This window comes from Neomonachus schauinslandi, chromosome 16 (genome assembly GCF_002201575.2).
Source record: "Neomonachus schauinslandi chromosome 16, ASM220157v2, whole genome shotgun sequence".
NCBI lineage: Eukaryota > Metazoa > Chordata > Mammalia > Carnivora > Phocidae > Neomonachus > Neomonachus schauinslandi.
Window position 1 is genome coordinate 46,751,531 of NC_058418.1, and position 26,969 is coordinate 46,778,499.

At 57.3% G+C, this 26,969-nt stretch overlaps 2 protein-coding genes across 2 annotated transcripts in view; one reads left to right on the top strand and one right to left on the bottom strand.

Moving 5' to 3' along the window:
- EXOSC6 (exosome component 6) overlaps positions 1–902 on the top strand; it is a 1,651-nt gene extending 749 nt beyond the window's left edge. Inside the window, exon 2 of the mRNA XM_044922300.1 lies at positions 1–902. This exon is cut by the window's left edge and continues 30 nt beyond it. Within this exon, the coding sequence (XP_044778235.1) occupies positions 1–457 (457 nt within the window). The 3' untranslated portion in view covers positions 458–902.
- A 14,691-nt stretch (positions 903–15,593) lies between these two features.
- Positions 15,594–26,969, bottom strand: part of LOC110593974 (C-type lectin domain family 18 member A-like) — an 18,825-nt gene continuing 7,449 nt past the window's right edge. Inside the window, 14 exon segments of the mRNA XM_044922063.1 lie at positions 15,594–15,631; positions 16,113–16,204; positions 16,657–16,753; positions 17,055–17,184; positions 17,760–17,866; positions 18,272–18,364; positions 18,970–19,077; positions 19,268–19,389; positions 19,800–19,897; positions 22,796–23,035; positions 25,028–25,119; positions 25,667–25,913; positions 26,192–26,230; positions 26,381–26,450. Coding sequence (XP_044777998.1) covers positions 15,594–15,631; positions 16,113–16,204; positions 16,657–16,753; positions 17,055–17,184; positions 17,760–17,866; positions 18,272–18,364; positions 18,970–19,077; positions 19,268–19,389; positions 19,800–19,897; positions 22,796–23,035; positions 25,028–25,119; positions 25,667–25,913; positions 26,192–26,230; positions 26,381–26,450 — 1,573 coding nt within the window.

Sequence of the window (26,969 nt, forward strand, 5' to 3'; positions counted from 1 at the left end):
GCTGGCGCTGGCCCTGCAGGAGGCGCTCGAGCCGGCGGTGCGCCTGGGCCGCTACCCGCGCGCGCAGCTCGAGGTGTCGGCGCTGCTGCTCGAGGACGGCGGCTCGGCGCTGGCCGCCGCGCTCACGGCCGCCGCGCTCGCCCTGGCCGACGCGGGCGTCGAGATGTACGACCTGGTGGTGGGCTGCGGCCTGAGCCGCACCCCGGAGCCGGCGCCCACCTGGCTGCTGGACCCCACGCGACTCGAGGAGGAGCACGCCGCCGCCGGCCTCACCGTGGCGCTCATGCCTGTGCTCAACCAGGTGGCCGGGCTGCTGGGCAGCGGGGAGGGCGGCCCGACCGAGAGCTGGGCCGAGGCGGTGCGCCTGGGCCTGGAGGGCTGCCAGCGCCTCTACCCCGTCCTGCAGCAGTGCTTGGTGCGGGCTGCCCGCCGGAGGGGCGCCGCCGCGCCGTCCTGAACCAGAAGCCTGGGCAACGACGGACGCGGACGGCCGAGCTGCCGCCGTCCCCTAAAAGACCCGTGCCGTCAGCTTCCAGACTGCACGGAGCTGAGAATTTGGAGGGCTGGACAGGATCCGAGGAGGCGTGCACAGAGCTAATGCACTGGACAGCTGTGTTGGAACAGTTTTTGAGAGACTTCCGTTAAAGAAACTTCTACTTGAGCTGGTGCTTCCCAGCTACGACCCAAAGAAACTTGCGAATGAGGCCTGACTCCCAGGTTGGAAAGGACTTTTCAGCTGGACTCGCCTGGAAAACGGGACTTGGAGCTTTTGTCTTGTAAGGGATGGACCCTATGCAGGCCAGCTAGTGACTCCCTTCTATGTAATTGGTCTGCTCTTGAGAGAATGGACAAGGGGCTGTGCCTACTCATTTATATCTGAGCTAAAACAAACTCCTTTGTATCTGGAAAAGTTTTCTATTGTCGTTCTTCTCGGCAGTGAATTTAAAGGAGCAAGACTTTTGCACCAAGTAGTGGACCCCTGGGGTTGAGGGCTTGGGACAGCATTGCCTTGAATGTGTCCTGTTCCTTAGACCGACATAAGCAGAAGAAACCGGCTGAAACGGAAGGAGGTGCAGGGTGTGGGGGAATGTGCCTTGAAGGAGGAGAAGCTGCCCCTTGAGTACCAGAGTTGGCCACTGGTGAGGTGTGACAAGAGTATGGAGGGCTGTATGGGCCGAGGAGCACTCTAGCCTCTGGTTTGGTGCACAGCTCAGGGTTGGGTAGCTGGAAGGGGTTTGGCTCTGGGTGGAAGCTAGAGGCCTCCTCCACTGCTGGTAAGTGGGGGTCCAGGCTGGCTTTTTTTTTTTTTTTTTTTTTAAAGATTTATTTGTTTAGAGAGAGTGTATGTGTGGGGGACAGGGGTGGGGAGGAAGAGAGAGAGAATCCCACACAGACTCCATGCTGAGTGCAGAGCCTGATGCGGGGCTTGATCTCATGACCCTGAGATCAGGACCTGAGCCAAAAATCAAGTTGGATGGATGCCTGACTGACTGAGCCACCCAAGCGCCCCGCCAGGCTGGCTTTATTATTTGGCTCCCCTTTCCAGTCTTGGCTTCTGGAAGGGTGAACTTCCAGGAGCAAGAGCTTCTGGATGTTGGGAAACGAGATGCAGCCTGGCCATTATACCATACAGCAGAGCTGGCCTGAGTGGCCACAAGAGTGGAACCTTTCCTGTGTGGCTCCTGAGCCCTGTGAGTTTGTGCTCAGGTGTGAATTGGAAGAAGGCAGGCAGCCTGGTCCCCTCTGTGTGCCCTGGCTTAGTTAGGAACTTCTGAATGTGTGTGACTCAGCTTCTCCAGGAAGGCCTGGTCTGAGGCAGCCCTAGGACCAGAATGAGGCTTGGAGACTTCACCAAGAACCCCTGACCGAGGAAAAGAAACACAAATTTTATTTTTCTCCCTTTGGCATAATTTCCAGAGCAGATCTGAAATACATAGTATCACACCAGAGACAAGATAGAAACGGACATAAAATTGATAGCCTTATTCTGAAGGATAGCTTTTTAGGGTGGATGGGGAGTCTGGAACCAAAGGGGTTATGTAGGGCACACACTGAGGAGCTTAAAGCTCAGTTTCAGACTGGAAGGGGCACTGTAGGCACATGAGTGTTTCCTGGGCACCACTGTGGCTGGAGAAAGCTGGGCTGGCCACTGCAGGACGCTCCACACTCGGAACTGGCAGGGCCTGGGGTGGGGGTGGGGGGGCGGGGAAGAGCAGCCAGAGCGGTACCTGCAGTCCCCAGGGGCTGCCGTGCACCCAAGGGGGGCCTGGGCGCTGCCTCTTGCAAGACGGCCTTGGCTTCATGAGGATGGTGAGCTTGTGCTAGGCAGCTGCCGGCCTCCCTCCCAGCCCCTATCTGGAAATACGACCTCCAAAGCAAAAGCCACCGTTACGGGGAGGCTTCCTGGCTGGTCTCGCTGAGCCTTGCCTCTGCTTTCACTGCACTCATTCCAGAATGGGTGCCTGTGGTTGCACAGTCACCTCCGGGAGGCCTTCAGAAACCCACACGAGGCAAGGAAGGGAGCCACCTGGGAAGGAGCCTGGAGGGCTTCCACCCTTCTACCGGCTGCCCTCCGGATCCAATGCCGGATTCTTCCCCTGTAGGAAAAACGGAAGCAGGACTCTGGCCAGGAGAGCTGAGAGGCATGGGATGGCTAGGAAACAGAGGCCTGCCTGCTAACCTCTTCCCTCAACCCCACATCCCTTTCTCAGCAGCTTTGCCAGCTTGGTGCTACTCTCGATTCTTCCTGAGGCCTGGGAATCCAGAACCACCAAAGTATTCCCTTCATGTAGCGTGGTCTTTTCCCAGATGTGACTCAGGCCCGGGCAGCAGTAAGGGCCCTCCAGAGCCCAGCAGTCCAGGGGGCAGAGCCGGACAAGTGGAGGAAGGAAGACTCATTACTGGCAGCCCCTCAGCATCCCGGACCTCGCAGAGATGGCCCAAACAAACGTGGGGCTTGGCCTGCCGCAGGGAGCACCAATAAGGGAGGAGGATATGGTAGGGCAGGTAGGGCTCCTCCCCAGGGAGCATGGTACCTGACAAGATGGGGCAGGGCAGGAAAAAGGCAGAAATGGGTTTTAACCGGTTCTGGGGCCCCAGGCAAGGGGTCTGGGGCCATTCTGCACTGCTCGAAATCCACCTCCCAGCTTCCAGGAGATGATATTTTAAGCTAGAACAAGCCCCTAGTCCCCTGAGCTCATCCAGCCAGTGGCGAGAGGATAAAAAGTAGTGCAGGGCCCATCTTCTGGGGATTGTATGGGGTACATGTCACATGTCTCCCCTCAACCACCACTGTGGGCTCCTGCACGGACCTGAGGCTCTCCCTTGCTCACAGGGAGGCCGCAAGGAGCCAAACGCAAGGAGGGTGAGGATGAGGGGAGGCGCCACGCCACTCACTGCCTCCTCTGGGTCGTGCTGTCCTCAGAGCTGTCTGCTTCGGGATGGGCCCTCTGGCCCCTGGGCTCCTGCTGGAGTTCAGTGATTCTGCATGAGGAGCCCTTACTCCCTGGGCCCCTGGTTTCTTCACTGTCCTCTGACCCTGTGCAGGGGGAGTCACCAGTTAATGGCCAGGTTTTGAGGCCCCAGCTGATCTCAGAGCGGCCACTTGGTGCCCAGCACTGATCAAGGGTACCCAGGGCTTCAGAGGACAAGATGGGGAGGGGCTGGGACACTGTTCTGCCTCCGGATAGCTGCTGAGGGGGGGGGGGGCTCACAGAACAACCTAGAAGCCACAGGGTCTCCAAGCCAGTGGAACAACTGGAGGGAGAGGGGGAAGGGAGGGCAGGAAGGAGGCCTGCAGACGGAAAGCCCCCAGGTGCCCTGGCACCCTCAGCTGTGGGGAAAGCTGGAGCTCACTGGGAATGTGGGCCCACAATTGGAGGTGTTCGACCTGGAAGCTGGTCCCTCTGCTGGTCCATGCGCTCCAGATTCTCCAATAGACGGTCCACCTGGGCTTTGATCTGGCTTAGCTCGCCCCTGATGGAGTGCAGCTCCTCAGTCTGGACTGTTTGGAGAGGGGCCAGAGCTGGTGTCCCACCAGGCCCGGGGGGCAGAGGGCTCCCTGGCCTGCCCTCACTGCTAAGGTTTGCCCAGCTCTTCCCTAGCCCTGTAGGTAAGGGCTGTGCCCCCTCACTCACGCTTTATTTGCTCTCGGGGCAGGTGGCTCTTCCTGGCACCCTTGTGGGCACTGAAGCTGCTCTTGACCCCCAAGCCCACCTGGGTCCTCTGGATCTTAACAGGCACGCGATTGATGAGTGGAGGGATCCTTAGGTATTCATACACCCTACTGGGACAGGACAGAGAGGGAGTCAGGCCAAGCAGCTCCACTTGTTTACCCAGAGGACGGAGGAGTAAGATCCACCTACCTGTAGGGGACATCTTCCCTGTACAGCTTGTAGTCCAGGTCATAGTTACTCCTGCTGCAACAGAGACAAATGGAGAAGGGGTCTCTCTCCATGGCCAGAGTCCTTGCCTAGACCGCAGTTTAACGTGAAGAAACTCAGGCATGCAACTTTTCCTTAGTACCCCAGGATTCTCCATTAGAAGAGCCCTGAAGGACTTAACCAAGGCCACTTTGGGAGACCACAGCTTCCCCATGTCTGGCCTCTGAGAAGGGGCACTTTCCAGGTGGCTCCAGGTGACAGGAGGGGGACAATTGCCTACAGCCTTCTGGCCAGCCAGATAGGGGCCCTCCAAAGTTTCCTCTGCCTGACCCAGGAACAGCTGACGTTCTGGATCTTAGTCTGGCAAGGCATGAAAGGGAAGAGTTAAGTCGGGGCCTAAAGCCACGGTGGGGGTGTGAGAGCCTTTAATCCTTGCGTGGGGATCGCCAGGATGCCGCCCAGCACTGGCAGGGCCCGCCAGGCAGGGTGAGGGCTGTGGCCAGGCCACCTTCCTCTTTGCTCCAGGCCTGCGGAGACAGAAGGAGTTTGGGAGGTCCCAGACTCTCACGGCCCGGCCTCTGCCCCTTCTCTCCTCTGCCCTGCATCTCCAGGGAGGGAACTGGTGGGTCCCGGCCTGGGCAGCGAGGCTCTGTAGGGACACAGCTGCAGAAACTTCAGGCGCCCCCTACGCCTGGGGCTGGAGGGGTGATGAGGGGGACGGGAGGGGATGCGTGCGGGGGGCAGCACAGTTTCTAAAACAACTTTCGGGTGCTGTGCGCCCACGCCCCCATCCCAGGCCCAGCCCACGAGGGGCGAGGTCTATAGGGGCACTGGGTCTGAATGGAGGACGTTCGGGGGACCCCTTCCCCTTCGTCCTGGTTCCCCCGCGCCCAGGCCCGCGGGTGCGAGTTCCGGCCGCCCCCGCCCCCGCTTTCCGGCTTCAGGAGGTCTGGAGGGGCGGCCTGGAAGCTGCAGGGATGCTGATTCTGCGGGTGGGAGGCGCGTCCTTGGAGAAAGGAAAGCGTGACGGCGGAGCGCGGGGACGTTGCGTACCCAGCCCCCGGGGGGTCGCGGTAAGGGCGGGGGGGGGGGTCCCCGGCGCGGTGCTGAAACCGGCAGCCTCCTGGGGGCCGGGAACTAGCGGGCGGGGGCTTGGGGACTAGGACGGGCCTGAAGGTGACGCGTCCCAGCTGGGTGCGACTGGTCAGAGAAAATTCTCACTGGTCTGGGTCACCTTAGATTGTCCGGCGCGTTCCCCCACCTGTCCCCCACCGATGGGCCCGAAACCTCGACGGAGAGCAGACGCGGAGCCGGCGGCTGCTAGACCACCTAGGTCTCTGTGGCAAACATTTCTAATGGCGTAGCATGGGTGGTTCAGTGGGAGAGTTCTCGCCTGCCCCGTAGGAGGCCCAGGTTCGATTCCCGGTTAATGCAGACACTTAGCTCTTTTTTTTTCCCCCACCTTCCCTTGCATTTTTTCCTAAAATGACTTTTTGAAGCAGCCAGGAGTGAATGGTACAGGAATGTTACTTCACTGACCGTTTAGCACAGACTTGAGAGCGGCCCGAGTTGAGATGGGGTGGGATGGGTTTGGGAGTTGGGTCTCAGGCCCCATGCACCCTACAGTGGTGCTTGCTGCAGGCAGAGTCCCTCTGGGCCTGAGGAAGGGGGGCCCCTCACCCCACCCCTCTGTCATCAGCCAGGGCTGAAGCCTGTGCGCTGATCCTGTGGCCTTGCCTCTTTCCCCCCAGGGGGCAGCCGCCTGCGCCCATGGCTGCACAGCTGCATCTGGTCCCTGGTCTGGGCTAATTGTTACTGTCGGTAAGTCGGGGCTCCCCACGAAAAGAGAAACAGGATGCAGCTTTAGAATGGTGTTGTGGGCAGAGCTCAAGCCACCTCAAGTGTCCTGAGGGCCAGGGGCAGGGGGAGGAGACTTGGGGCAAGTCTTTCACCACAAACCTTTCCCTTCAGGTTGAAAACTTCCATTTTGAGGCCTGGACTGGACTCGTTCTTACGGAGACGTCATTCAGCATTTCAGCGGCCACCAGAACCCCATCGCCACCCTGCCCTTCCTCTGGGCACCATCCTGAGGGCTCGAGACATGGCCACCGCTGCCCACCCACTGCTGCCCCAGACCCAGGCGGCTCCGGCGCCCCCCGCCCCCCCACAAAGGGCTTCATCCTCCCTCCTGGAGTCCCCTGGGCCAGATCATTACAAAACCCCTAGAGTTTCCCATGAGACACGCGGCAAACCAACAGACCGCATAGGCAGCTCTGCATCACTGAAGAAACACCAGGTTAAAGAACCGAGCGTTACGCAGGAGCAGACAGCTGCTCATCAGCCCAGAACAAAAGCAGTGGCAAAGCCACCCACCCTGGCACACTCACAGGGTGACACACACCCTCAGGCGGGTGCTGGCAGGGAGAGATTGGGCCTCATCTGTGTCAAGGTCAAGCTGAAGGTGCAGAGACTTCTCGGAGCAGCCCCCAGCTCAGCCCTGCCATCTCCCTTCCGGGAAGACAAGGCAAACCCAAAAGCAACCAGAACCTTCAGCACAGGGCATTTACACAGTGTGGTTCCTCACAGCAAACACTTGCCCTACCGCCGCCTCCACCACAAGGTGGAGACCACCCGAGTGCCAGCAGGGGAGCCAGGAGCTGAGTGAGGCCACCACAGATGCCCGGCTCAGGGGACGCGCTGTCCTTACGCCTGTGAAGATGGCATGTTGGCTGGCAGAATTTGGTGAGCTCTTTTCTGAAAACGTTTCAAGAGTTCCTAACATTTTCTTTAAGCTTCCCAAGTTAGGGGCAAGATTTCATCCAGGCAAGTTCCCATTTGCTACTTCCCAAACATCTCTAGCTGGAAGAAGCCCTCAGGCACCACGCAGGTGGGGCTTCCTGGGGAGGACCTGGCCCCAGGTGGGAGGTAGGGCACCGGTCTCTGTCAGCAGGGTGGTGCTGGGTGCAGGGTGACCAGGGCCCTGGGAATGAACTGGGTCATCTCCCTCAGTTTACAGACAAAACTTGAGGCCAAGGGAGAAGAGACTTCCAGATGCCACAGTGAGTAGTCTGAGCTGGCCTCCTGGGGATCTTGTTCCATCTCAGGGGAACCCAGAGCATCGGACAAGCCAGCCACCAGCCTCCCTCCCCGGCAGGCTGCGGGCAGCCCTGGACAGACTCACCAGGAGATGGCTGTGCCCTGATGTCTCTTCTGGCCGGGCTGGGCTGGGCCTGGCCTGGGCTCTCCGGCCATGTCGAAGTCTGAAGAGAGAACAGGAGAGCAGGGCAGAGCCTGAGAGGACAGAGGGAGGGGTGCAGAGGAAGGGCCCAGGTGCCCACGGGCCCCACTGGCTTCCAGGCTGGCCCTTCCCTGCTCCGCCGCTTCGAGGCCATGGATACTGCTCTGTAAGAGGCAGCGCGGCAGAGCATGGCCCCGGTCAGTGGGCAGCCCCGCCTGGCCTCCTTCACACCCCGAACCCACAATGGGAATCAGCCCCATCGCCCGTGGCCTGGAATTGGGGGTGGTACCGTCAAAAGGCAGGATGGAAAATATTCGTGATCTCCGTGTCCTCTGAGGAGACCCCTAGCCCTGGCCAGAGTCGATGCTCGAATGTCCTCTTGCTGCCCGTCTGCCTGCCCACTTGCCCGCCTGCTGCTGGCCCACGCGCCCCAGCTGCCTGTGGGCCAAGCCCCGGGGGCCGGCCGCGGCGGAGCTGGCCAGGGCGGCTCTGAGTGAGAAGCAAAGCCCGCAGCTGGCCGGGGCTGGGGATGGACACCCCCCTGCCCTCTCTCAGTGGCGGAGGCAAGAGTCCGCTGAACCCATGCAGGGGAGGGCTGAGACGTCCAGTGAGGCGGCCTCCGTGCACCTGTCACGGCAGATCTTCTCGTTTCTGGGCTCCTCTCCTCTAGTGTTCAGCACTGGAGAGAGCAGCACTGCGCTCATGGCAGAGGGAGGGGCTTCTGTTCACCCCGGGCCCCCCCTCGGTGCTCAGGGCCTGGCACTCAGCAGGCACCCGTTGATGTCTGCGGGATACGTGAATGGAAGCCCATTAAATCATTCCATTTTTTGTTTGGGGTTTGGATCAGACCCCAGAGTTTCGCTTGTGACTTCAGGGCCCCTCCCTGACCCCACCCCCTTTCTTCCTCAATCTGTGATCGTCATCCGTGGTCTTCCGTGGCTGCCAAGACGGTAACGAATGTGAGCCTTCTCCTTTTCCCATCCTCAAGACTTCATGCCATACAAGCGCCGAGCGCACTCACTCAGCACCTGCTTGCTTGCTTTCTGGGAGGAATAGGAGACTGGCGACAGTGTCCCCGAGGCATTGACGATCCAGATTGAGTGTTTAATTGGGAGGAAGTTGGCAGTTTGTCACCTTGGACTTTCTCTTTCATTGGTGGTCCTGATTCATCCCCTCAAGGACACATCACACAAATGACAGTGCGCCAAGGTAAATGCCCGCACTTCCTTCTTGCCTGGCTTTCTGCGTCTTTTCCTTTGGCATATCTTTATACCTGTGGTCACCTTCACATTTGCAATATCCAAAGGGGACAGAAAATCACACCCATGTATACCACACAGGGCATGGGCACATAGAAATGCCTACTGTGCCCAAGATGGAAGGGTCAAGTGGGAGAAACCATTTATGGCCCCCAGATGGCCAGTCATGGGCTAATTATCGCAAGGGGGCTAGTGGAGTATCTGGGAAGTTCACCATCAATGGAAAACCTTGTCTGATGTGCAATGGGCATCTTCCTGGCACCTGCCACTTTCAGCCCAGAGCAGACAAACCTGGGTGCATGGCTGGGCCCCACCCCCACTCAGGGGCTGTATTAATCAAGATTCTCCAGAGAAACAGAACCAGTAGGAGGCATATACCGAAAGAGATTTATTATAAGGAATTGGCTCACACGATTATGGAGGCTGAGAAATCTCAAGAGCTGCAGTCAGCAAACCAGAGACCCATGAGAGCCAATGGCATAGTTCCAGTCCAAAGACCAGCAGGTCTGAGACCTAGGAAGAGCCAAAGTTTCAGTTCAAGTCTGAAGGCAGGAAAAACAAAACAAAACAAAAACGGATGTCCCACTCCAATGGCAGTCAGGCAGGAAGAGTTCCCTCTTGCTCTTGGAAAGGTAAACCTTTCTATTCTAGTCAAGCCTTCAACTGATTGGATGAGGCCCACCCACATTGGGGACGGCAATCTGCTTTACTTAGCCCCTTCAAATGTTTCATCCGAAAACACTTTCACAGACTCACCCAAAATAATATTTGGCCAAATCTCTGGCCACCTTGTGGCCCAAATTGAAACATAAAATTAACTATTACAGGGACCAAGCGCTGGAAACAGGTGGAGGTCTGTGCTCCATATTCATCTCTCACAAAGGGACATGCCCTCTTGCGTTCCCCCAGGCTGTGAGTGCCTGATTCATGAAACACAGACAGTCCTAATGAATGACAGCAGATGACACAAGGACAGGGGACATCAGCAGTCAGGTGGGAAGAAAGCAGAAGACAGAAACAGACCAAGTGGATGGAAGGACTAGAATAAGGACAGAGGAGAGAAGCAGAAGGGGTGGATATATTGGACAGCTGATCTTCAGAGCTCCCCCGAGCTGACTCCCAGATGTGTCCATCCTGAATTAATCGAACAGATGCAAAGTAGTTCACTGATTTTCACAGAGCTCCCAGGAAGAAAGGAAAGGGTCATTGTATCATCTCCAGTACTAAAATATATTGCAAGCAGCAGCCAGCAATGACTGAATTCCAACAATCTCCTGGACGTTGTGCTGCAGACTTCACACCCATCATCTCAACCGTCATGGCAGCTTTGCAGGGCAGATGCTGTTGGTACCCCCATCGGACTGTATCCAGCGTCAGGTGGAGAGCAAGCTGAGAGGAGCAGTGGGATCTCCGGCCCCTGCAACCACTACCGTGTTACAAAAAGTCAGAGGACTTACTTGAAGGTGCCCAGGGGATCAGCTGGAAGCAGAGTCTGGTTCAGGGAGCACCTCCGGGCTGCGATGTCTTGGCGCCGGATGGCTCCATGACGCACTCCAAAAGGGGGCGAGAACCTGGTGAGGGCTTGGGCTGACGAGGGCAGCACTGCAGGCTGGGGTCCTGGATGTACCAGGTGGCTTCTTGCAGTGGACACGAGTCATTCTTTGAGCCACTTCACATCTGAGCCCCCTTCCTGTGTTACAGGTATCCCCTAGCTTGGAGACAGAAACTGCCTCCCAGGAAAAGAGCTGAAAATGCCCCTTTCTGCCTCCCTTTCCTCGCCTTCCTTGCCCCTAGGGCCTGGGCACACTACGTGGCTCCTGCCATCAGACCCATGGGCCTCACTTTGAATTTGAGCGGTCAGTGTGACGCAGCTCGTCCCAGCAGGTGATGGTGACAACGGCAGCAGCTACCTCCAGCCCCGTCCCACGTTGGTGACGCTGACTGTGGCGTCTGCGGCAGGGGCAGTGAGGTGCCTTCCAGGCCTGATCCTCTGGCCTTTCCCAGAGCTCCTGGGAACTCACCAGTCTCTTTGGCAAATTCCTTTTCTGTGTAGAGTCGCCAGGATCAGTTTCTGTTGCTTAAAACAAGAACCTTGATTGATACAAAATAGGACTCCTGCGTGGAAGGAGCGAGAAGCCCAGGGGGAAACGGGGGCGATCTAAGGCTGGGTAGTGGCCAGAGGACGGTGAAAATCCTGCTAGCATTAAGGGACAGGATACCGGCAGCCCATGGCATGCCATGGTGAGACACTTAATCCTGCGGTCCCCCAGAACAAAGTGTCCCTCAAAGGCAGGGCTTTGGGGATCTGGTGGCTCCTGACATAGAAGAGTATACAGATTACCCCAAAGTCAGGGGCTGTTGGTCAGAGGGTTTTGCTAATGGCACCACACAGCTTGAAGGAAAGAAAGACAAGCTCAGGGGCGCCTGGGTGGCTCAGTCGTTAAGCGTCTGCCTTCAGCTCAGGTCATGATCCCAGGGTCCAGGAATCGAGCCCCGCATCGGGCTCCCTGCTCCGAGGGGATCCTGCTTCTCCCTCTCCCTCTGCCTGCCGCGCTGCCTACTTGTGCTCTCTCTCTCTCTGTCAAATAATAAAAAAAAAATCTTAAGGAAAAAAAAAAGACAAGCTCAGAGCCCAAATTCTCTGCTCAAGGCATGGTTAGAAAACCAGGGAATTTTTATATCTTGCAGCTACAAGGATGAGAGAGTGAGAAAACCAATCTTAACAGCTTGATCAATGGCTAGGAACTGACACCATCAGGTGGCCTCATACCCTTGCCTGGTCTCTAACTGGGAAAGAATGGAGAGTGGAGGGCAGAGGCCATCAGAACGGGGCTCTTTGGGAAGGTGGAAGACCTAGGTGCTCCCCCGCCCCCAGCCTCCCTTGCCAGCAGCAGCTACCTCTTGATCTCTTGATCGTTCTGAACACCCTGGAGGCAGGAACTTGCTGGCTACTTGCCAAACCCATACCCCTTCCCTGGGTGCATATCTAGGTGGAGCTTCTTGCCCTCCCTCACGGTTAGTGGGCTACGGGGCTACGGGGCGGCCACCAGCTAGCATTTCCTTAAACAATACACCCCCTAATGACTTGCGGTGAAGGAGTCCCTTTGTGAGCTCTCTCCTACCACCCCTTGTTTTCTCTGGACCGAAATAACAGGGAGCACCTCCGGGCTGCGATGTCTTGGCGCCGGATGGCTCCATGACCCACTCCAAAAGGGGGCGAGAACCTGGTGAGGGCTTGGGCTGACGAGGGCAGCACTGCAGGCTGGGGTCCTGGATGTACCAGGTGGCTTCTTGCAGTGGACACGAGTCATTCTTTGAGCCACTTCACATCTGAGCCCCCTTCCTGTGTTACAGGTATCCCCTAGCTTGGAGACAGAAACTGCCTCCCAGGAAAAGAGCTGCAGGCCCCGGGGGCTGATGACTTCAAATCCAGAAGGAGGATATTGAATCACCAAAAGAACCGAGGGATTTTGCTAATTTATATTGGCAAAAACCTGGCAAAGTGATCAGGGGACGGATTCTGAGGTTGGAGGATGGGGGTAGGAAGAATGTGAAATGGGGTTGAATGTATTCATACTTTGGATTCCGTGGGGCCAGTCTGAGTAGCTGGGATGGTTCTGATTGTTTGCTCAGATGGTTGCTTGAAACTTGGACTTAATTATGGCCGCATAACCTAAGCTAATAGTGAAGAAGAAGAAAAATGAGCCTAAGACTTATTGAGCATTTACTACCCACCAGGCACAGTTTTAAGCACTTAATATTTATTTCACAAATTTACTTAGCAGGTAAGGTTTAGATGGTGTTCTGTGGATGAAGGAATCGAAAAAATTAGGGCATGAGCTCAACTGAGCTGATGTTCATCCATGTTTACTGGTTTTGGGCTCTGGTCCAGACACTTTAGTGTACCAACTCAGTTCATGATTCTCATTTTTAAAAAAATTTTTAAAGAAATTTATGTATTTATTTGAGAGAGAGCGAGAGCAGAAGCGGGGAGAGGGACAGAGGGACAGGGAGAAGCAGGCTCCCCGCTGAGCAGGGAGCCCCGACGTGGGGCTCAATGTGGGGCTCGATCCCAGGACCCTGAGGTCTTGACCTGAGTCAAGGGCAGGTGCTTTAACCCAGTGAACCACCCAGGGGCCCCAATTATCCTCATTTTACAGGAGAACGTGAGACAGAAAGATGTCTTAGGGTGACCTGGGACTGAGGGGTTTCCCAGCATGTAGAACATGGAGTGCTAAGACCCAGACAGTTCCAGGCAGACTGGGGTGACTGGTCTCCTTGTTAAGTAACTTGCCCAAAGGAACACGGTAAGTGGCAGAACCTGTCCTGAAATTCAGGTGTTCTGACTTTAGGCTCAAACTCTCCCACCTCTGCCGGTGGTTCTTGCATCTGAAGATCCTGCGTCTCAAGTAGCTGGAGATCTTGTTTGAAAAAACCAAAACCCAAGCCCTGGCCTCACCCTCCCCATTCAATCCGTTGGGGGCGGCCGAGAATTTGCTTTTCTACCAAGTTCCCAGGTGATGCCGGTGCTGCCCGGCTGCAAACGGACTTGGAGAATCACCGCATTCGGCCACCTCGCCTCCAGACGAGAAGGCTGGGGTGGACTTCTCAGGTAGGACACGGTCACTGCCACCTCACTCACAAAGCCCGAGATGGCATTGAGAAACACGTGGGTGAGGGAAAGGCCTCCGTGCCAGGACAACTGACAGGGGAGGCTGCGTGCAGTGGGATGCGAAGCTGGTGTCCGGGCTCAGAGGGGCATGGGATTGCCAGCAGTAGTTCTCAAGGCCAAGGTGGGGTTGTCCCGGAGGGGACTCCAGTACCCGGCAGCCGTGGCGCGAGTGTCTACCTGGCCTGACTTTGCAGCAGAATTTGGGGCCTGGCTCTCTGACTCTCCCCAGGATCCTGTGACCAGCCCCCCCGCTTTTTTAATTGAGGTGAAATTCGCATAACATGGAGGTAACCCATTTGGTGGCATTGAGTACATTCACCATGTTGTGAGACCACCACCGCTAAGTTCCAAAACATTTTTGTTCCAAAATAAAACCCAGACCCATTGAGCAGTTACTCCCCGTTCTCCTGCCGTCCCCTGGCAAACACCAGCATGTGTTTTGTTTCTGTGAGTTTACCTATTCTGAGTATTTCATCTGAATGGAATCGTACCATATGTGACCCCTTGTGACTAGCTTCTTTCACTTAAAATAACGTTTTCAAGGTTCATCCACCTTGGGAGCCTGTATCCGTTCTTCGTTCCTTTTAATGGCTGAATAATATTCTGTGGCACGTCCATTCATCCACTGGTGGGCATTTGGCTGGTTTCCACCTTTTTGCTGTTGGGAATGATTCTGCTGTGAACTTTGTGTGTAAGGACTTGAGTATTTGTTCTCAGTTCTCTCGGGTATAAACCTAGGAGCGGAATTGCTGGGTAACATGGTAGCTGCACTGAACTCTTTGAGGACTCAGCAGACTGTTTTCCAGAGTGGCTGCACCATTTCAAGCTCCCACCAGCAGCCCATAAGGGTTCTAACTGGTCCAAGTCCTCGTCAACATTGTTATTCTCTGTTTCTCTGATAACAGCTGTCCTAGTGTGTGTGAAGTGGTGTCTCAGTGTGGTTTCGATGTGGATTTCTTAATGACTAGTGATTTTGTGCTTGTTGGCCATTCGTATAGCTCCTTTGGAGAACTGCCTTTGCTCATTTTAAAGTCATTGTTTTTGATAAATTCCTTTTCTGCTGATAAATTCCTTTTCTGCCATGGTTGGTCAGAGCTGTTTCTATGTTTCTCCTGGTTGCAACCACGATAAAAATTGCGGCTGCTACACTTGTCCCCGTTCCATGGTCCCGGGCCACACTCGCACCTCCAACCAGCAAAGCCTCTCCACACTTCACAGTGTGCAAATGGGCCAGGGTGCTTCCCAGACCCTGATGAGGGCACCTCCCAGCGCTCACCTGCCCACACGGCCTCTCTCACCACTGTAGGGAGCGGAGGGAGCCAGGGCCACGACACCCCTCCCGTTCAGACAATCACTAGGAAAGCAGGAGGAACATGCAGGAGCCCGCATAGTGTCTACAGGGAGAGGCTGTCTGTAGACGCACAAAGCCCACAGAGCCAGTGGTGAGAGGAGCTGGAGCAGGAAGTTAGGGAGGCAAACAAAGCTTCTAAATCTGTGCATCACTCAGGGGCTAAGACTGGAAAGCTTCCAGAAGGTGGTCTGGGTCACGTGGGTGGGCAGGGAAGGGGTGGGTAGCGGGCAGCCAGCTGTGAAGCCTCTCAGGCATCCTCTGGTCTTCCCAGGATCATTCTGGTCAGCTGATTCCCCTTCAAAACAAGCAGTCGCAAGTCCGGCTGATTCATAACTTAGTTTAATCCTTTGTGGGGTGCACCCTAGGCAGTGAGGAACCTCCATCTGCCCCAGAGGGTCTGGCGACCATGGAGGAGAGTGGTCTCTTCTGGCTGCTGGCCCTGCCTCCTGTTTGGGCGCCTGACACCCACCTTCCCAATCAACAGCAGGCTGAGGGGCCCCGGCTCCCCTCCCCCTATGGCAGACTCCCTCTGGGCCTGACTTGTACCCCCTGCCTCCCTTCCTGCCAGGTCTCTCTGAGACGTCTGTGGATGTTGGCTTGCAGTCCTGGCCTGGCCCTTGTTCCAGACAGGTGGGCAGCTGGGCGAGCGCGGCTGCGCATCCGGGTGCTGGCAGGGGGTCACGGCCAAGTCTCAGGGTCCCGGGTCCCACCGGGAAATGTGCTCCTCAGCTGGAAAGGAAGCCGGACAGAACGAGGGTCAGTGGCAGCCTGGGCAGTCCTAGGATGGGGACCTTTCTGCAGTTGGTCCTGAAATGGCTATGCTCCCACGTGGAGCTCCAGACCTTTCCAGCAGGGCCACGTTTCCCCTCTGTTCCCTGCCACAGTTCACCAGGCTCTAGGGAATCAGGGAGCACTGGTGAACCCAACAGGTCCCTAAGTAGCAGCTTTGGTGACAGGGGGAAAGGGACCATGGAGAAATCCCTGGCCAGGCTGTTTTTCCAGTCCGCCGCGTGGACGTGCTTCGTGAGGCTGGGCTTCTTTCTCTCTTTTCCCCAGGCCTCAGGGGCCCGAAGGCAGCTCAGAGCGCCGAGCAGGACTTCCCCGGCGGCCCTGCATGCTCAGACACTTTGCGGGTCTGTGACCTGGACATCCCAGCCGCTGGAGCGAGCCAGCAGGGACCAGAAGAGGGGAGCTGTGAGGGGGCCCTCACCAAACTGGCAGATGTAACGGTTTCGGGTTTTGCAGCGCTGGTCGTTCCAGTTGAAGGCGGCAGACGCCTGTAACTCCACACAGTTGCCAAACCTGCCAGGCCGAGATGCTGGGTGCTCAGCGTGGGGCAATGAAAGTAGGCTTCCATCTTCCACGCCAGCAGGCCCCCCTGTGTCTAAGAGCCCCGTCCCACAGATGGGGCCTCCAGGAGCCAGGCCCACCCCCCAGCTCCCATGCCTGCTCCCCAGGCCTCAGCCGCTTTTCTCAGGAAGAGGGATGGAGGAGCCGCTGAGGGGACAGTGGATGAAGCCTTCTGGAGTTCCCTCTCCTCTGTGTGAGCCTGTGGAGGCCGGGGTGTGCCTCAGCTCAGCACCGTGCCGCCCCCAGCCGTGCCCGGACTTCCTGGGCACCGGGGGAGGCCCAGGCCCTCAGGGGACTCAGCCAGGCAGCAGGCTGGGTGGAGGTTCTTCAGTGGCATCTGAAGGCTCAGCCAAGGGCCCAGGTGAGAGAGGGAGCCCAGGGGAGGGAGGGCACCCCAGACTCACCCCTGGTTGTCAGGCTGCCCAAAAGCAAAACTGGTGAAGGACTGGTGCTCCCCCGTGGTCCAGCGGAAGGAGTCCTTGGTGGTCTTGTAGGTGAGCCCTGGGCCATGGGAAATAAGGTTGGTCCACCACCCAGGGCCCCACTCAGAGCCCAGGTTCCCTGAGAGGAGCGCCCTGAGCTTGGAGCCTGCTGCCTAATGCCCTTTCGGCTGCCAGCCCTTAACCCCCCTCCTAGCTCTTCCAGCTCCTGGTGACTCTCCCTCTCCCTCCGTTCCGTGCTCTCCCCAGGGAAGGAGGTTGCCAGTCCCCTTCTGGGCCCCCAGCCCCCACCGCACCCTTACTGTCTGCTGGTGGGTTTTCACTGCCCAGATTCCTGCACCCCCAACCAGCCAAGCACTCACCGATCCAGAAGTTCCTGGTCTCAAAGTCGCTGTCAGGCACCTCGTTGGTGGTCTCCAGGCGGCCCAGGTAGAAGGCGAGGATGTCCTGCACTTTCTGGCTCTCGATCTGCGCTAGCACCCCGCCCTTTCCCTGTAACCCCCACTCCAGGTCACACTGGCAGGGCCCCAGAGCTCAGGCCAGCCCGTCCCGCCCATCCCACCACAGCCAGGCATGTCCTCTCCCCCACCCCACAGCCTCCTGCTTCGTAGCATCCCCTCCCTGCATCTTCTCTCTCTGGGCCTGGGGGCCCTGCCCTGGGGAGGTTTTTGTTTCATGTGTTCAGTGTCCTGAATACATTGGAATCGGTTGCCAACATTAATACATCGAGAGATCCCAGTGAAAATCTGAATTTCTGATTCTCTTGAAAAATCCCAAGTTCTGGCCTCCCTGAACTCGGCTACCTGCCTGGCGGCCAGCAGCTAGAGCTGAATCAGGACGGCTCCTTAGAGGGGGGGTTGGGCGGGGCCTCCACCCCTGAGTCCCTCAGCTCATTCAGTGACCTCCTGGCTTCCATGGGCCTCTGAGTTTGTGACCCCTGCTTTAGAGTAATGACCAGAGTCAGGGCAGGAGAAATCGAAGGAACCATCTCTTAGTCCGAGGTCCCTCCATGAAGACCCTCGCTTGAGACCCTGGGGGTCCCTGGGAAGGCAGGGGTCCACCGTCACCTGGCATTTCATCTTGGCTCCATAGTAGGTGTCTGCCTCCGAAGACACCAGGAAGCAGTCTCCGTCGATCCTCAGGTCACAAGTGTGGAAGGGAAAGTGCACCTTGGCTGGGGACAGGGGAGCCTGACTATGCGTGGGGGGGACCTCAGACCCATCACGCCTTCCACCCTGCCAGGGAGCTAAGCTCAAGAAGCCCCTTCTTCTGGCCACCCTCTCCAAGCTGGATGGTGGGTGGGAGTTGGTGGCATGCTGGGGAATGTGTAACATCCAGCTTGCTCTCTCGTAACAACAAAACCAAAAAATATTTGTGGCATTTGCCAATTTCTGTGGTGTGAATACCCCCACCGTGGCTGGTTTCAAGTTACCAAACATGATGGGACTGAACAGGGAGTCAGGAAGAGATGTGGCCCGTGGGCTCCCGTGCGCCGGTCTGAGCCGGATGCAGCACCCTGGTGAGGGGCTCCCAGGGGGTGGCCTGGCTCATCATCGGGGGACCTCGGGGCAGGACTCACTGGCACACTGGGCTCCCGCATAGCCGACATCACAGACGCAGGAACACTCCTCCTCCCGGAACCGGCCATGCACGCACTGCACGCTGCACCGCACTGCCCGGGGTGGGGGTGGGGGGAGAGGACGGAGCTCAGCCCGCAGCCCCCGGACCCCGTGCTGCCCCTCGCAGGCCTCGGAGTGTGGGGAATGGCCAACCGTGACAAGAAAGACCCTCAAGGATGGAACCCCAGCAGGGCTTCCAACTGCTGCTATGCTTGGTGTCCGATTTGATCTCCACCATAGAAGAAAATTGGGGCTTGGGGGGATGACCTGCCTGTGGTCACAGAGCTGGGAGGGGGAGAGCGGGACCAGAGTCTACTTCTAGATCCTGATAATGTGCTCCTCCTGCCATCCCAGGGCCTAAGGGCCAAACCTGATTCCACTTTGAATCCCCTACACGGCTCAGGGTCCAGCAGGTGCTCAGGCTGGTGGTTGAATGACTATATGCAGTGCTCAGATCAGCAAGTACCTGGTCAGTAGCCACCCACTCCCTCAGGACTCTCTCCACACACTCTCAGCAGGTGCCACACGGCCCCTGGACACACCGCGCTAGCATGTGTGTCCCTCCTCAGCCCTGCGGCTGCCTGCCTGGGCCCTGGCCCGGGCTTCACTCACGGGGCCCCCGGGGAAGTTGTGACCTGGGGCTCCGGGTGCTCCTCACCTTGGCAGTATCTGCCTGTGTAGCCGGGGGGACAATGGCAGTGGCAGGTGCTGATGTTGAGATGGCCACGGTTCCGGCAGCTCATGCGACATGGGTTTCTGGGGACCTCTGGTCAGACGAGGGTGAACTCTGAGAGGGGGCCCTCCTTCAGGCAGGCAGGCGGCTGCCTCCCCCGGTGCCAAGGGCCAGGGCTTCGAGGACAGTCCCAGTGAATGCTGCCACCCTCCACGAGGCTCCCCACATCGAGCTGTCTTGTACCCCCTGCCCCAGCAGGAGGCAGGCAGGGTGGGGCGCTTACCACAGAGCCCCCCTGCATGGTCCCAGGCTTTGAAGCAGCCGGAGACACTGGCCGTGCAGAGCGAACACCAGGAGCCCTTCTTGTAGGGGACGATGGTCTTCCCGTTTACCTCCCAGTTGCCTCTGTGAGAGTAAGCACCAGAGGGCTGCAAGGGCAGGGGTGGGCCTTGCTGTCTGCCCCACCGGCCCCTTCAGCTCCTTCTGGCCCACCCAGGGAGTCAGGGAGCTGGGGGAGCTGGGGAGACGTCCTAGGAAAGGACAGATGGCCTCCAAACTAATATGAATACTCCGTTCTTCCAGCGGGCAAAGCAGAATGGTACTGCCAAGGAGGGGCCACATTCGGCTTCGCTGGAATCTCGGGGGCTGCCCACTTCCACACCCTCTCCCTTTCCTCCTTCCCTCTCCCCGTGAGGGTGCAGGCCCAGGGGTGAAGGCCTTTGAGGGGGTGGCTGAGCGTTCTAGCCTGGGTGAAAGTATCCCCCAGCCCACAGCCCAGCGGTGGATGGCAGTGTGCTGCCGTGGTGGGGGCTCACCCGGGAGAGTAGGCGCAGACGAAGGCTTCCATCTCTGCCTGGGCCCCAGAGCACCGATGCCGCCCACAGCCCAGCTGGCTCGACGTGGCCCACACGAGCTGAGGAGACACGGTGGCTCAGAAACCCTATCACGGGCCCCCCCACTCCCAGTCTGGGGGCCGACAACACTGATGATGCTTGCCTGGGGAGGGGAGACACAGCCTCTGCCCCAAACGAGGCAGACAGAGCTCCCTCGGGACCTCAGGAGCAGTGCTGTCCTGGGCAGAGCTATGAGGACAGGCAGGGATAGCCCAGGAAGGCTTTCTGGGTGGGGGGGTGGAGAGGTTTGGATCAGCGGATACCTGAAGAAAGGAGAGAACTGTGGATGGGGGGGAGAGTGGCAAAAGAAAGTCTTGGACCTCAAAGGCCTTGCGACAGATCGCATACGTGGCTACAACACTTCCCTCCTCCCTACAGCCCACTCTTAAACGTGCCTTTGCATTTCTTTGCAATAAGAGGAGGACTCTCTTTTCCAACCTTGAATCATGCTGGGCCCGTGGCTTGCAGTGGCCAACAGATGCAGCAGAAGTGATATGGAGCTGGGGGCGCCAGCGTGGCTCAGTCGGTTAAGCGTCCGACTCTCGGTTTCGGCTCAGGTCATGATCTCAAGGTTGTGAGATCGAGCCCTGTGTCAGGCTCCAGGCTCAGGGCAGAGTCCGCTTGGGATTCTCTGGTTCTCCTTCTGCCCCTCCCACGGCTTTGTGTGTGTGTGTGTGTGTGTGTGCGTGCGTGCACTCGCACGTGTGGGTGTGTGCTCTCTCTCTCAAATAAATAAATAAAGTCATTTTAAAAAAATGATATTGAGCTGGTTTTGAACCTAGGCCTGGAGACCCCACAGGCAGAGGTGAGCCAGCTGAGGTGAGCCCACTAGACAGCCCACTCCCAGCCCACAGAGTGGCTGACCACACTCGCTCACGGGCCCAGCAAAGACCAGAAGAACTTCCCCATTGGGCCCAGCCCAAATTGCCAACCTACAGAATCATAGGATGCTAAACTTTGGGGTAGTGTGTCATGCAACAAAAGCTAACAGGTACAGGTCTCTGACAGTATTCAACACTTGGACTGAAAATCTTAAAATCAGGGACAGCTTGAAAACAGCATAGTCAATACAGGGGAATGGCTAGGCGAACTCCTGCAGCGCTCAAAAGGACAGCTGTGAAGCAGGGAGACACAGACATATGTACTCAGTCATTGGAGAACATGCATTCTCTTTAGGAATGCATGCAACTTTTGCAAACATTGACCCCTCACTTAACCACAAAGCAAGATTCAAGAAAAACCAAAGGAACAATATCCCATGGGCTGCATTCTATACATTCAATGCAATAAAATCTCAAGCAAATAACTCAGAAGTAAGGAAAGGTTGGGGCGCCTGGGTGGCTCAGTTGGTTAAGCATCTGACTCTTAATTTCATCTCAGGTCATGATCTCAGGGTCTTGGGATCAAGCCCCATGTCAGGCTCTGCACTCAGCAGGGAGTCTGCTGGAGAATTTCTCTCTCCCTCTGCCCCTCCCCCTCCCCCCCCAAATAATAATTTAAAAAAAGAAGTAAAGGGGAAGCTGGGTGGCTCAGTCAGTTAAGCATTTGCCTTAGGCTCAGGTCCTGGGATCGAATATAAAAAAATAATAGAGTAAACTGAATAAAGTAAAAGAAAGTAAATAATGGGGGCACCCTGTTAAAATACATAAACTTAAAAAAAGTAAGTAAATAATAAAGATAAGAGCAGAAATTTTAAAAAAAGAAAAAGGATAAAAACAAAAGCTGATTTGTTAAAATAGATACATCTCTGGGAAGACTGGTAAAGAATGAAAGAGAGAAAGTGCAAATAAACAAAGCTGATAATTTTTAAAGGACCTAGCTACAGACACAGGAAATTTTTTTTTTTTAGATTTTATTTATTTATTTGTCCGAGAGAGAGCAAGAGAGCGACCAAGATCACACAAGCAGGGGGAGCGGCAGGCAGAGGGAGAAGCAGGCTCCTAGCTGAGCAGGAAGCCCGATGCAGAACTCGATCCCAGGACCCTGGGATCATGACCTGAGCCAAAGGCAGATGCTTAACCCACTGAGTCACCCAGGTGTCCCAGGAAATATTTTTTTAAATCCCTGTTTAATCCTAGTTTTTTAAAAAAAATTTTATTTATTTATTTATTTGAGAGAGAGAGAGAGAGAGAGAGAGAGAGCAAGCAGGGGGAAGAGCAGAGGGAGAGGAAAAATCCTAAGCAGACCCTGTGCCGAGCCCAGAGCTCAACCCGGGGCTCTATCTCACAACCCCGAGATCATGACCTGAGCCAAAACCAAGAATCGGACGCTTAACTGACGTTCTGCTCTTATTTTTATTATTTACTTTCTGTTTTTTAAATTTTATTTATTTTTCTTAGTAATCTGTACACCCAACATGGGGCTCGAACTCATGACCATGAGATCAAGAGTCGCATGCTCCACTGTCTAAGTGAACCAGGCACCCCCATTATTTACTTTCTCCTATTTTATTCAGTTTACTCTATTATTTTTTATATTCTTTTTTAAATTTTTTAAAGACTTATATTTATTTATTTGAGAAAGGGAGAGCAACAGAGGTAGCGAGAGAGAGTATGAGCAGGGAGGAGAGGGAGAAGCAGGCTCCCCACCGAGCAGGGAGCCCGACGCGGGGCTCGATCCCAGGACCCTGGGATCATGACCTGAGCCGAAAGCAGACGCTTAACCGACTGAGCCACCCAGGCGCCCCTAGTTGTTGGTTTTTTCTTAAGATATGAGAACAAATAAAGTTAAACATTTTCTAAATGTAGGTGGTGGGTAAAAGGGAGTCCATTACTAGATTTACGTTTGAAATAGTTCATACTTAGAGTTGAAAAAAGGAAAAGTCTACAAATCGTTGGAAGAGTAGCCACCAATGTGAAGACGGCCCGTCGCCCTTCTGAGCCGACCCTGGGGGCCCGGGGGCTGGCCCACAGCCTCACCTGAGTGTAGTGGGCGCAGGTGGTGTTGCGGGCACACTCGGCTGCCGCGTGGCTGTACCAACCCCCCTCTGCGAACCACAGGCCCACCACGCCGACGAAAGACGCCGAGCCCGCGGGCAGCAGCTGCACGTTCCAGCCCACCTGCTTCAGGGCCCGAGGTGCTGACGCGGGGTTCCGGGCTGGGGCACCGCAGACGGCCGCCCTGGCCTGAGCCCATCGGGCCAGGCTGTCACTCCAGTCCTGGGGGCCGCACAGATAGAGATGTCAGCGGGGACCTTTGGGCCATGCCTTAGTGATCCCACTCCCTCCCCCACCCCCGGGTGCGGGGGTCATGCCAAGAGCACTGGACGGGGAGTCTTGTTTCGCCCACTTCACCCCGGGGCCAGGGAAGATCAGACCGGACCTGCAAGGAGCTCTCGGAGATGTGTTGGTAAAAGCACCAGCGAGGTCTGGGCACCTGACCCGGAGCCTGGCTCAGGCGGGACTGAGAGCTTCCGTCCTCCTGACCCCAGTGTGGGCACCCTTCGGCCCTGCCCTAGGCACCACCCCAGAGGGGGATGGGTGTTCCTGAGCTGTGCCAGCCTGGGCAATGGGATGGGCTTCTGTGGTAGATTTTTCTGTCTGGTAATGTGAGCCCGGGGCAGGGCCCAAGCCATTCAAACTGGTTTTGTGTTTGCCCTTAGGTACAACTGGCTCTAGCCATCGTCAGGAAGGCTTGGTTGCTTCCATCTGGCTTTTTGTTGATGCGAAAGGGCCTCAGCAGCCAGGCTGCTTTGTCTCGTCCTCCCCACCTACCTGGCCTTGCGTGGGGCGCCAACGGGGAAGCAGGACCAGAGAGGCTCCTGGCCTCAGGGCTTTGGCCCCAGCCAGCACCGTTCTCTGGAGTGGCCCTGATCTTCTCTCCCCACCCACACACCAGCAGACCTGCCCTTATACCCCCACGGCCACCCAGTCATCCCCCTCCTTAAATCAGGGGCTCAGCAATCAAGAAGACTTGGGTCACCCCATCACCATGCCCTGGGCCAGCCCAGCCACCTCACCCCAGCTGTGTGGCCTCTAGCAGTCCCCTAATCTCCATGAGACTCAGCATCCTCATCTGTGAAATGGGGACAGTAAGGTACCTGGAGCGTAAGATTGTTGTGGAGGTTCAAAGCGTACAGGGGGCAGAGTGCTGTGCTCACGGCCTGACCCACCGTGGGCTGGACAGCTGTTCTGATTTTACCTCTAATGAGAACTGGAGCTGGAGTAGTGGGGACTGCTTGGGGGGCCCCTTGGCAGCCCTGCACCACCCTAAGAGGCTTAGCCTCCACTGGGTAAAAGCCCGAGAGACCCGCAGAGGTGAGAGAGGCTGAGTGGTGAGGCTCCATTCTCATCTCATCTTTTATGAAATGCTGATTTCTAAGACTTTGGCCAAAGGCGCATGAAAATCATCGACACCGATGACCCAATGAGCGGGAGCACGTCCACGCCAGGGACTTGAGCTGGGAGCATGAGGCATGGGCAATGGGAGCCAGGACCTGGGCCTGAGGAGGGGCAGAACTTCTACAGAGCAGGGAAAGGGGGAGAAGCGACCCCTTCCCGCCAGCCTGCCCCACCCCCACCTCCTGGGAAACTGACCCGAGAGCTCTCAAGGTCACCACCACTGAGCCAGCCTGGAGGAGTTTATGGGAGGCAGCCATGGGGAACCCTACCCACCCCCACACTATCCTGCCCTCACCCCCGGGGCCTGTTAGCATGTGCTGGGGCAGTGTTTCTGGGCCCTTGGATGATACCACCAACTCTGCACGTCCTACCCCAGCCCCCAGAGAAGGAGCAGGGACCTTGGAGGGGCCCCTCCTAGTCACCCAGATAAACCCTGAAGAAGCACTGGGTCCTGGTCACACTCAAGCCCCCTCCCTCTAGCAGGATGCTTCTCCCTCCCAGGCTTCTGCCCCTCTGATCTTGCTGGGACTCCTTTGTGGAGCTTCTCTTTCCTGCGGGCCTTCTTCCATGTCTTCTGGTCTCCAGGGCAACGGGATGGGATGTGAGGAAAGGCCAAAGGACTGCCCTTCTGGGAAGCAGGCCGCTGCGGAGCCCTAGCAACCAGGCATGGTCCCCCCAGTGGGCAGGGTGACTGGCTGCCCCCCTGCCCTGCCCAGGCGGAAGGGCGCCTGTCACCGGCATGGCCTCCTGAGCCCTCTTCAGGGTTCCCCTCCCGCTACCCCCTGGGCGGGCCTGCCTTGGGGTACTCACCATTCTCTGCATGTTGCCTGCGGGGGGGTGCACCCGGCTGCGCAGACGGTTATGTACGGAGAGGAGCAGGAACGCCTCCTTACTGCTCAGGGCTGGGGTGGGAGACACGGCCAGGCCCCTGTATAGCAGGACCTGGGCTCCCCCCGGGTGACCCTGGCTGATGGGGTGGGGGTCGCCATGGCAAGCTCAGAGGGCAGCCCTGCCCTTAGTGAACAAGAGCTGATGTGGCATGGGGGGATGGGGGGCCTACGGGAAACAGAGAGCTGAGGGGCTGGGAGAGAGGCAGGTGTACAGGGACCCTTGAGCTGGGGCCTGGGCTAACAGGAGAGAGAGGGGGCCACGGGCTGCGTGTGTGGAGGGGGCAGTCCTGGGGCCCCCAGCTACAGACTCTGGGCTGGTATTCCTCCTTGACCCCCAAGCCTGGGTCCACTCCCCTTCATTCTTCCTGCTCCCCAGTCCCAGCCTCCCCCATCCATCTTGGTTCCCTGGGCTACCAGGTGGCGGGGGTGGGGGGGGCTCCTTAAACCACACTAGCCTGCCCAGAGCTCAGGCCTGAGCACTGGCTTCCAGAAGGCCCCTGGCACCGATCTGTGGTGCTCATAGCTGTTCCGCGTCGTTCCTCACCCAGGGGCCCCTTACCTCCAGGAGTTGGAGCCTGATCCTCCTGCAGCGGGAGTAGCCGCGCCTCTGTCCAGGCCATGCCAAGGAGGGCCAGGAGCACGGGCAGGAGGCCGGGCCGGTGGCCCCCCAGCCTGGCGGAGGGCTCTGGCCACAGCATGGGCCTGTTGGGCGCTCCGGGTGTGGCCTGGCTCAGCCGTCCAGCTTGCTTCCCAGGCTAGACAGAACTACTCACAATCTCAAGGAGGCAGGCTGGACTGGCAGACAAAAGGGGGAGGCTGATGTGAATAATCGGTGTATCCAAAAAGCCTCCCGTTGACACTGGCATGAAGAGACAGCCAGCTCCAATCCCAGGGCTCCCTCCCTCCTCCAGCCGAGGGCCTGGCCGGCAGCCCTGCCCACAACAACCAACCGAGCAGTGTGCACTGACCCTGTGGCCCCTGCTAATCATTGCAGGATTATTAGAGCCCTTGGGGAGCCCTGGGAGACCCTGCTGATTGGCCCACAGACATTCCAGGGTGGTGGATTAGCAAATGATGGCCGTGCCCTGGCTGGAACAGTGTCCTTCAGGCCCACCGGCAGCTTCTAGGCCCAGGACCAGGCCCAGGCCCAGGCCCAGGCCCGGGGCAGGCAGGCAGGAACTGGGCAAGACCCCAGGGTAGTTCTTCCCTTTCTTGGGAAGCTTGTCCCAGCCCCCAGCCATGAATTAAACATAGGCGGATGGTAACCACATACCAGGCAGGTACCACCGGTGGGTGGGGGCCCTGGGGGGTTGGGTTTGTAGGGGAATGGGCTAGGGCTGCACCTGTAGGAGGAAAAGAGTGCCTTAGGACTCTGGGCAGTATCTGTCTGGGCAGTGTGGGGGGCTGGGCCCCAGCCCCAGGGGACCTGCATCCCCCACATGTCTGCAGGCCAGGAGAGGGCCAGGCGAGCAGAGGAGAGTACGTGATTTCCTTGGCTGACTGGAGTCCTGCTGGGAGCAAGTCGGACTCTAGACAATCAGGCAGCACATTGCCATGATGCTTTGGGGCCTGGCTGAGGCCTACACGATCGGATCCCACCAGAATACAATGAAACAGACCTGCACTGTGGCCCATGATTCTTAAAAAAGATGAGGCTATCCTGCAGGCCATGGCCAAATGCTCACACCCCCCACCCCGCACCTCAGGGCAGATCAAAGGTTATTCACCCACCACAAAGGATAGCCTCGGAAAACAACTCCTTCCTCCTTCTGGAGTTTGTGTGACCCCTGACCTCTAGGCCAGCACCCTCTCAGAGCCAGGTGTCACCTACCAGGAAACTGCTGAGATGCAAGTGGGCTTGG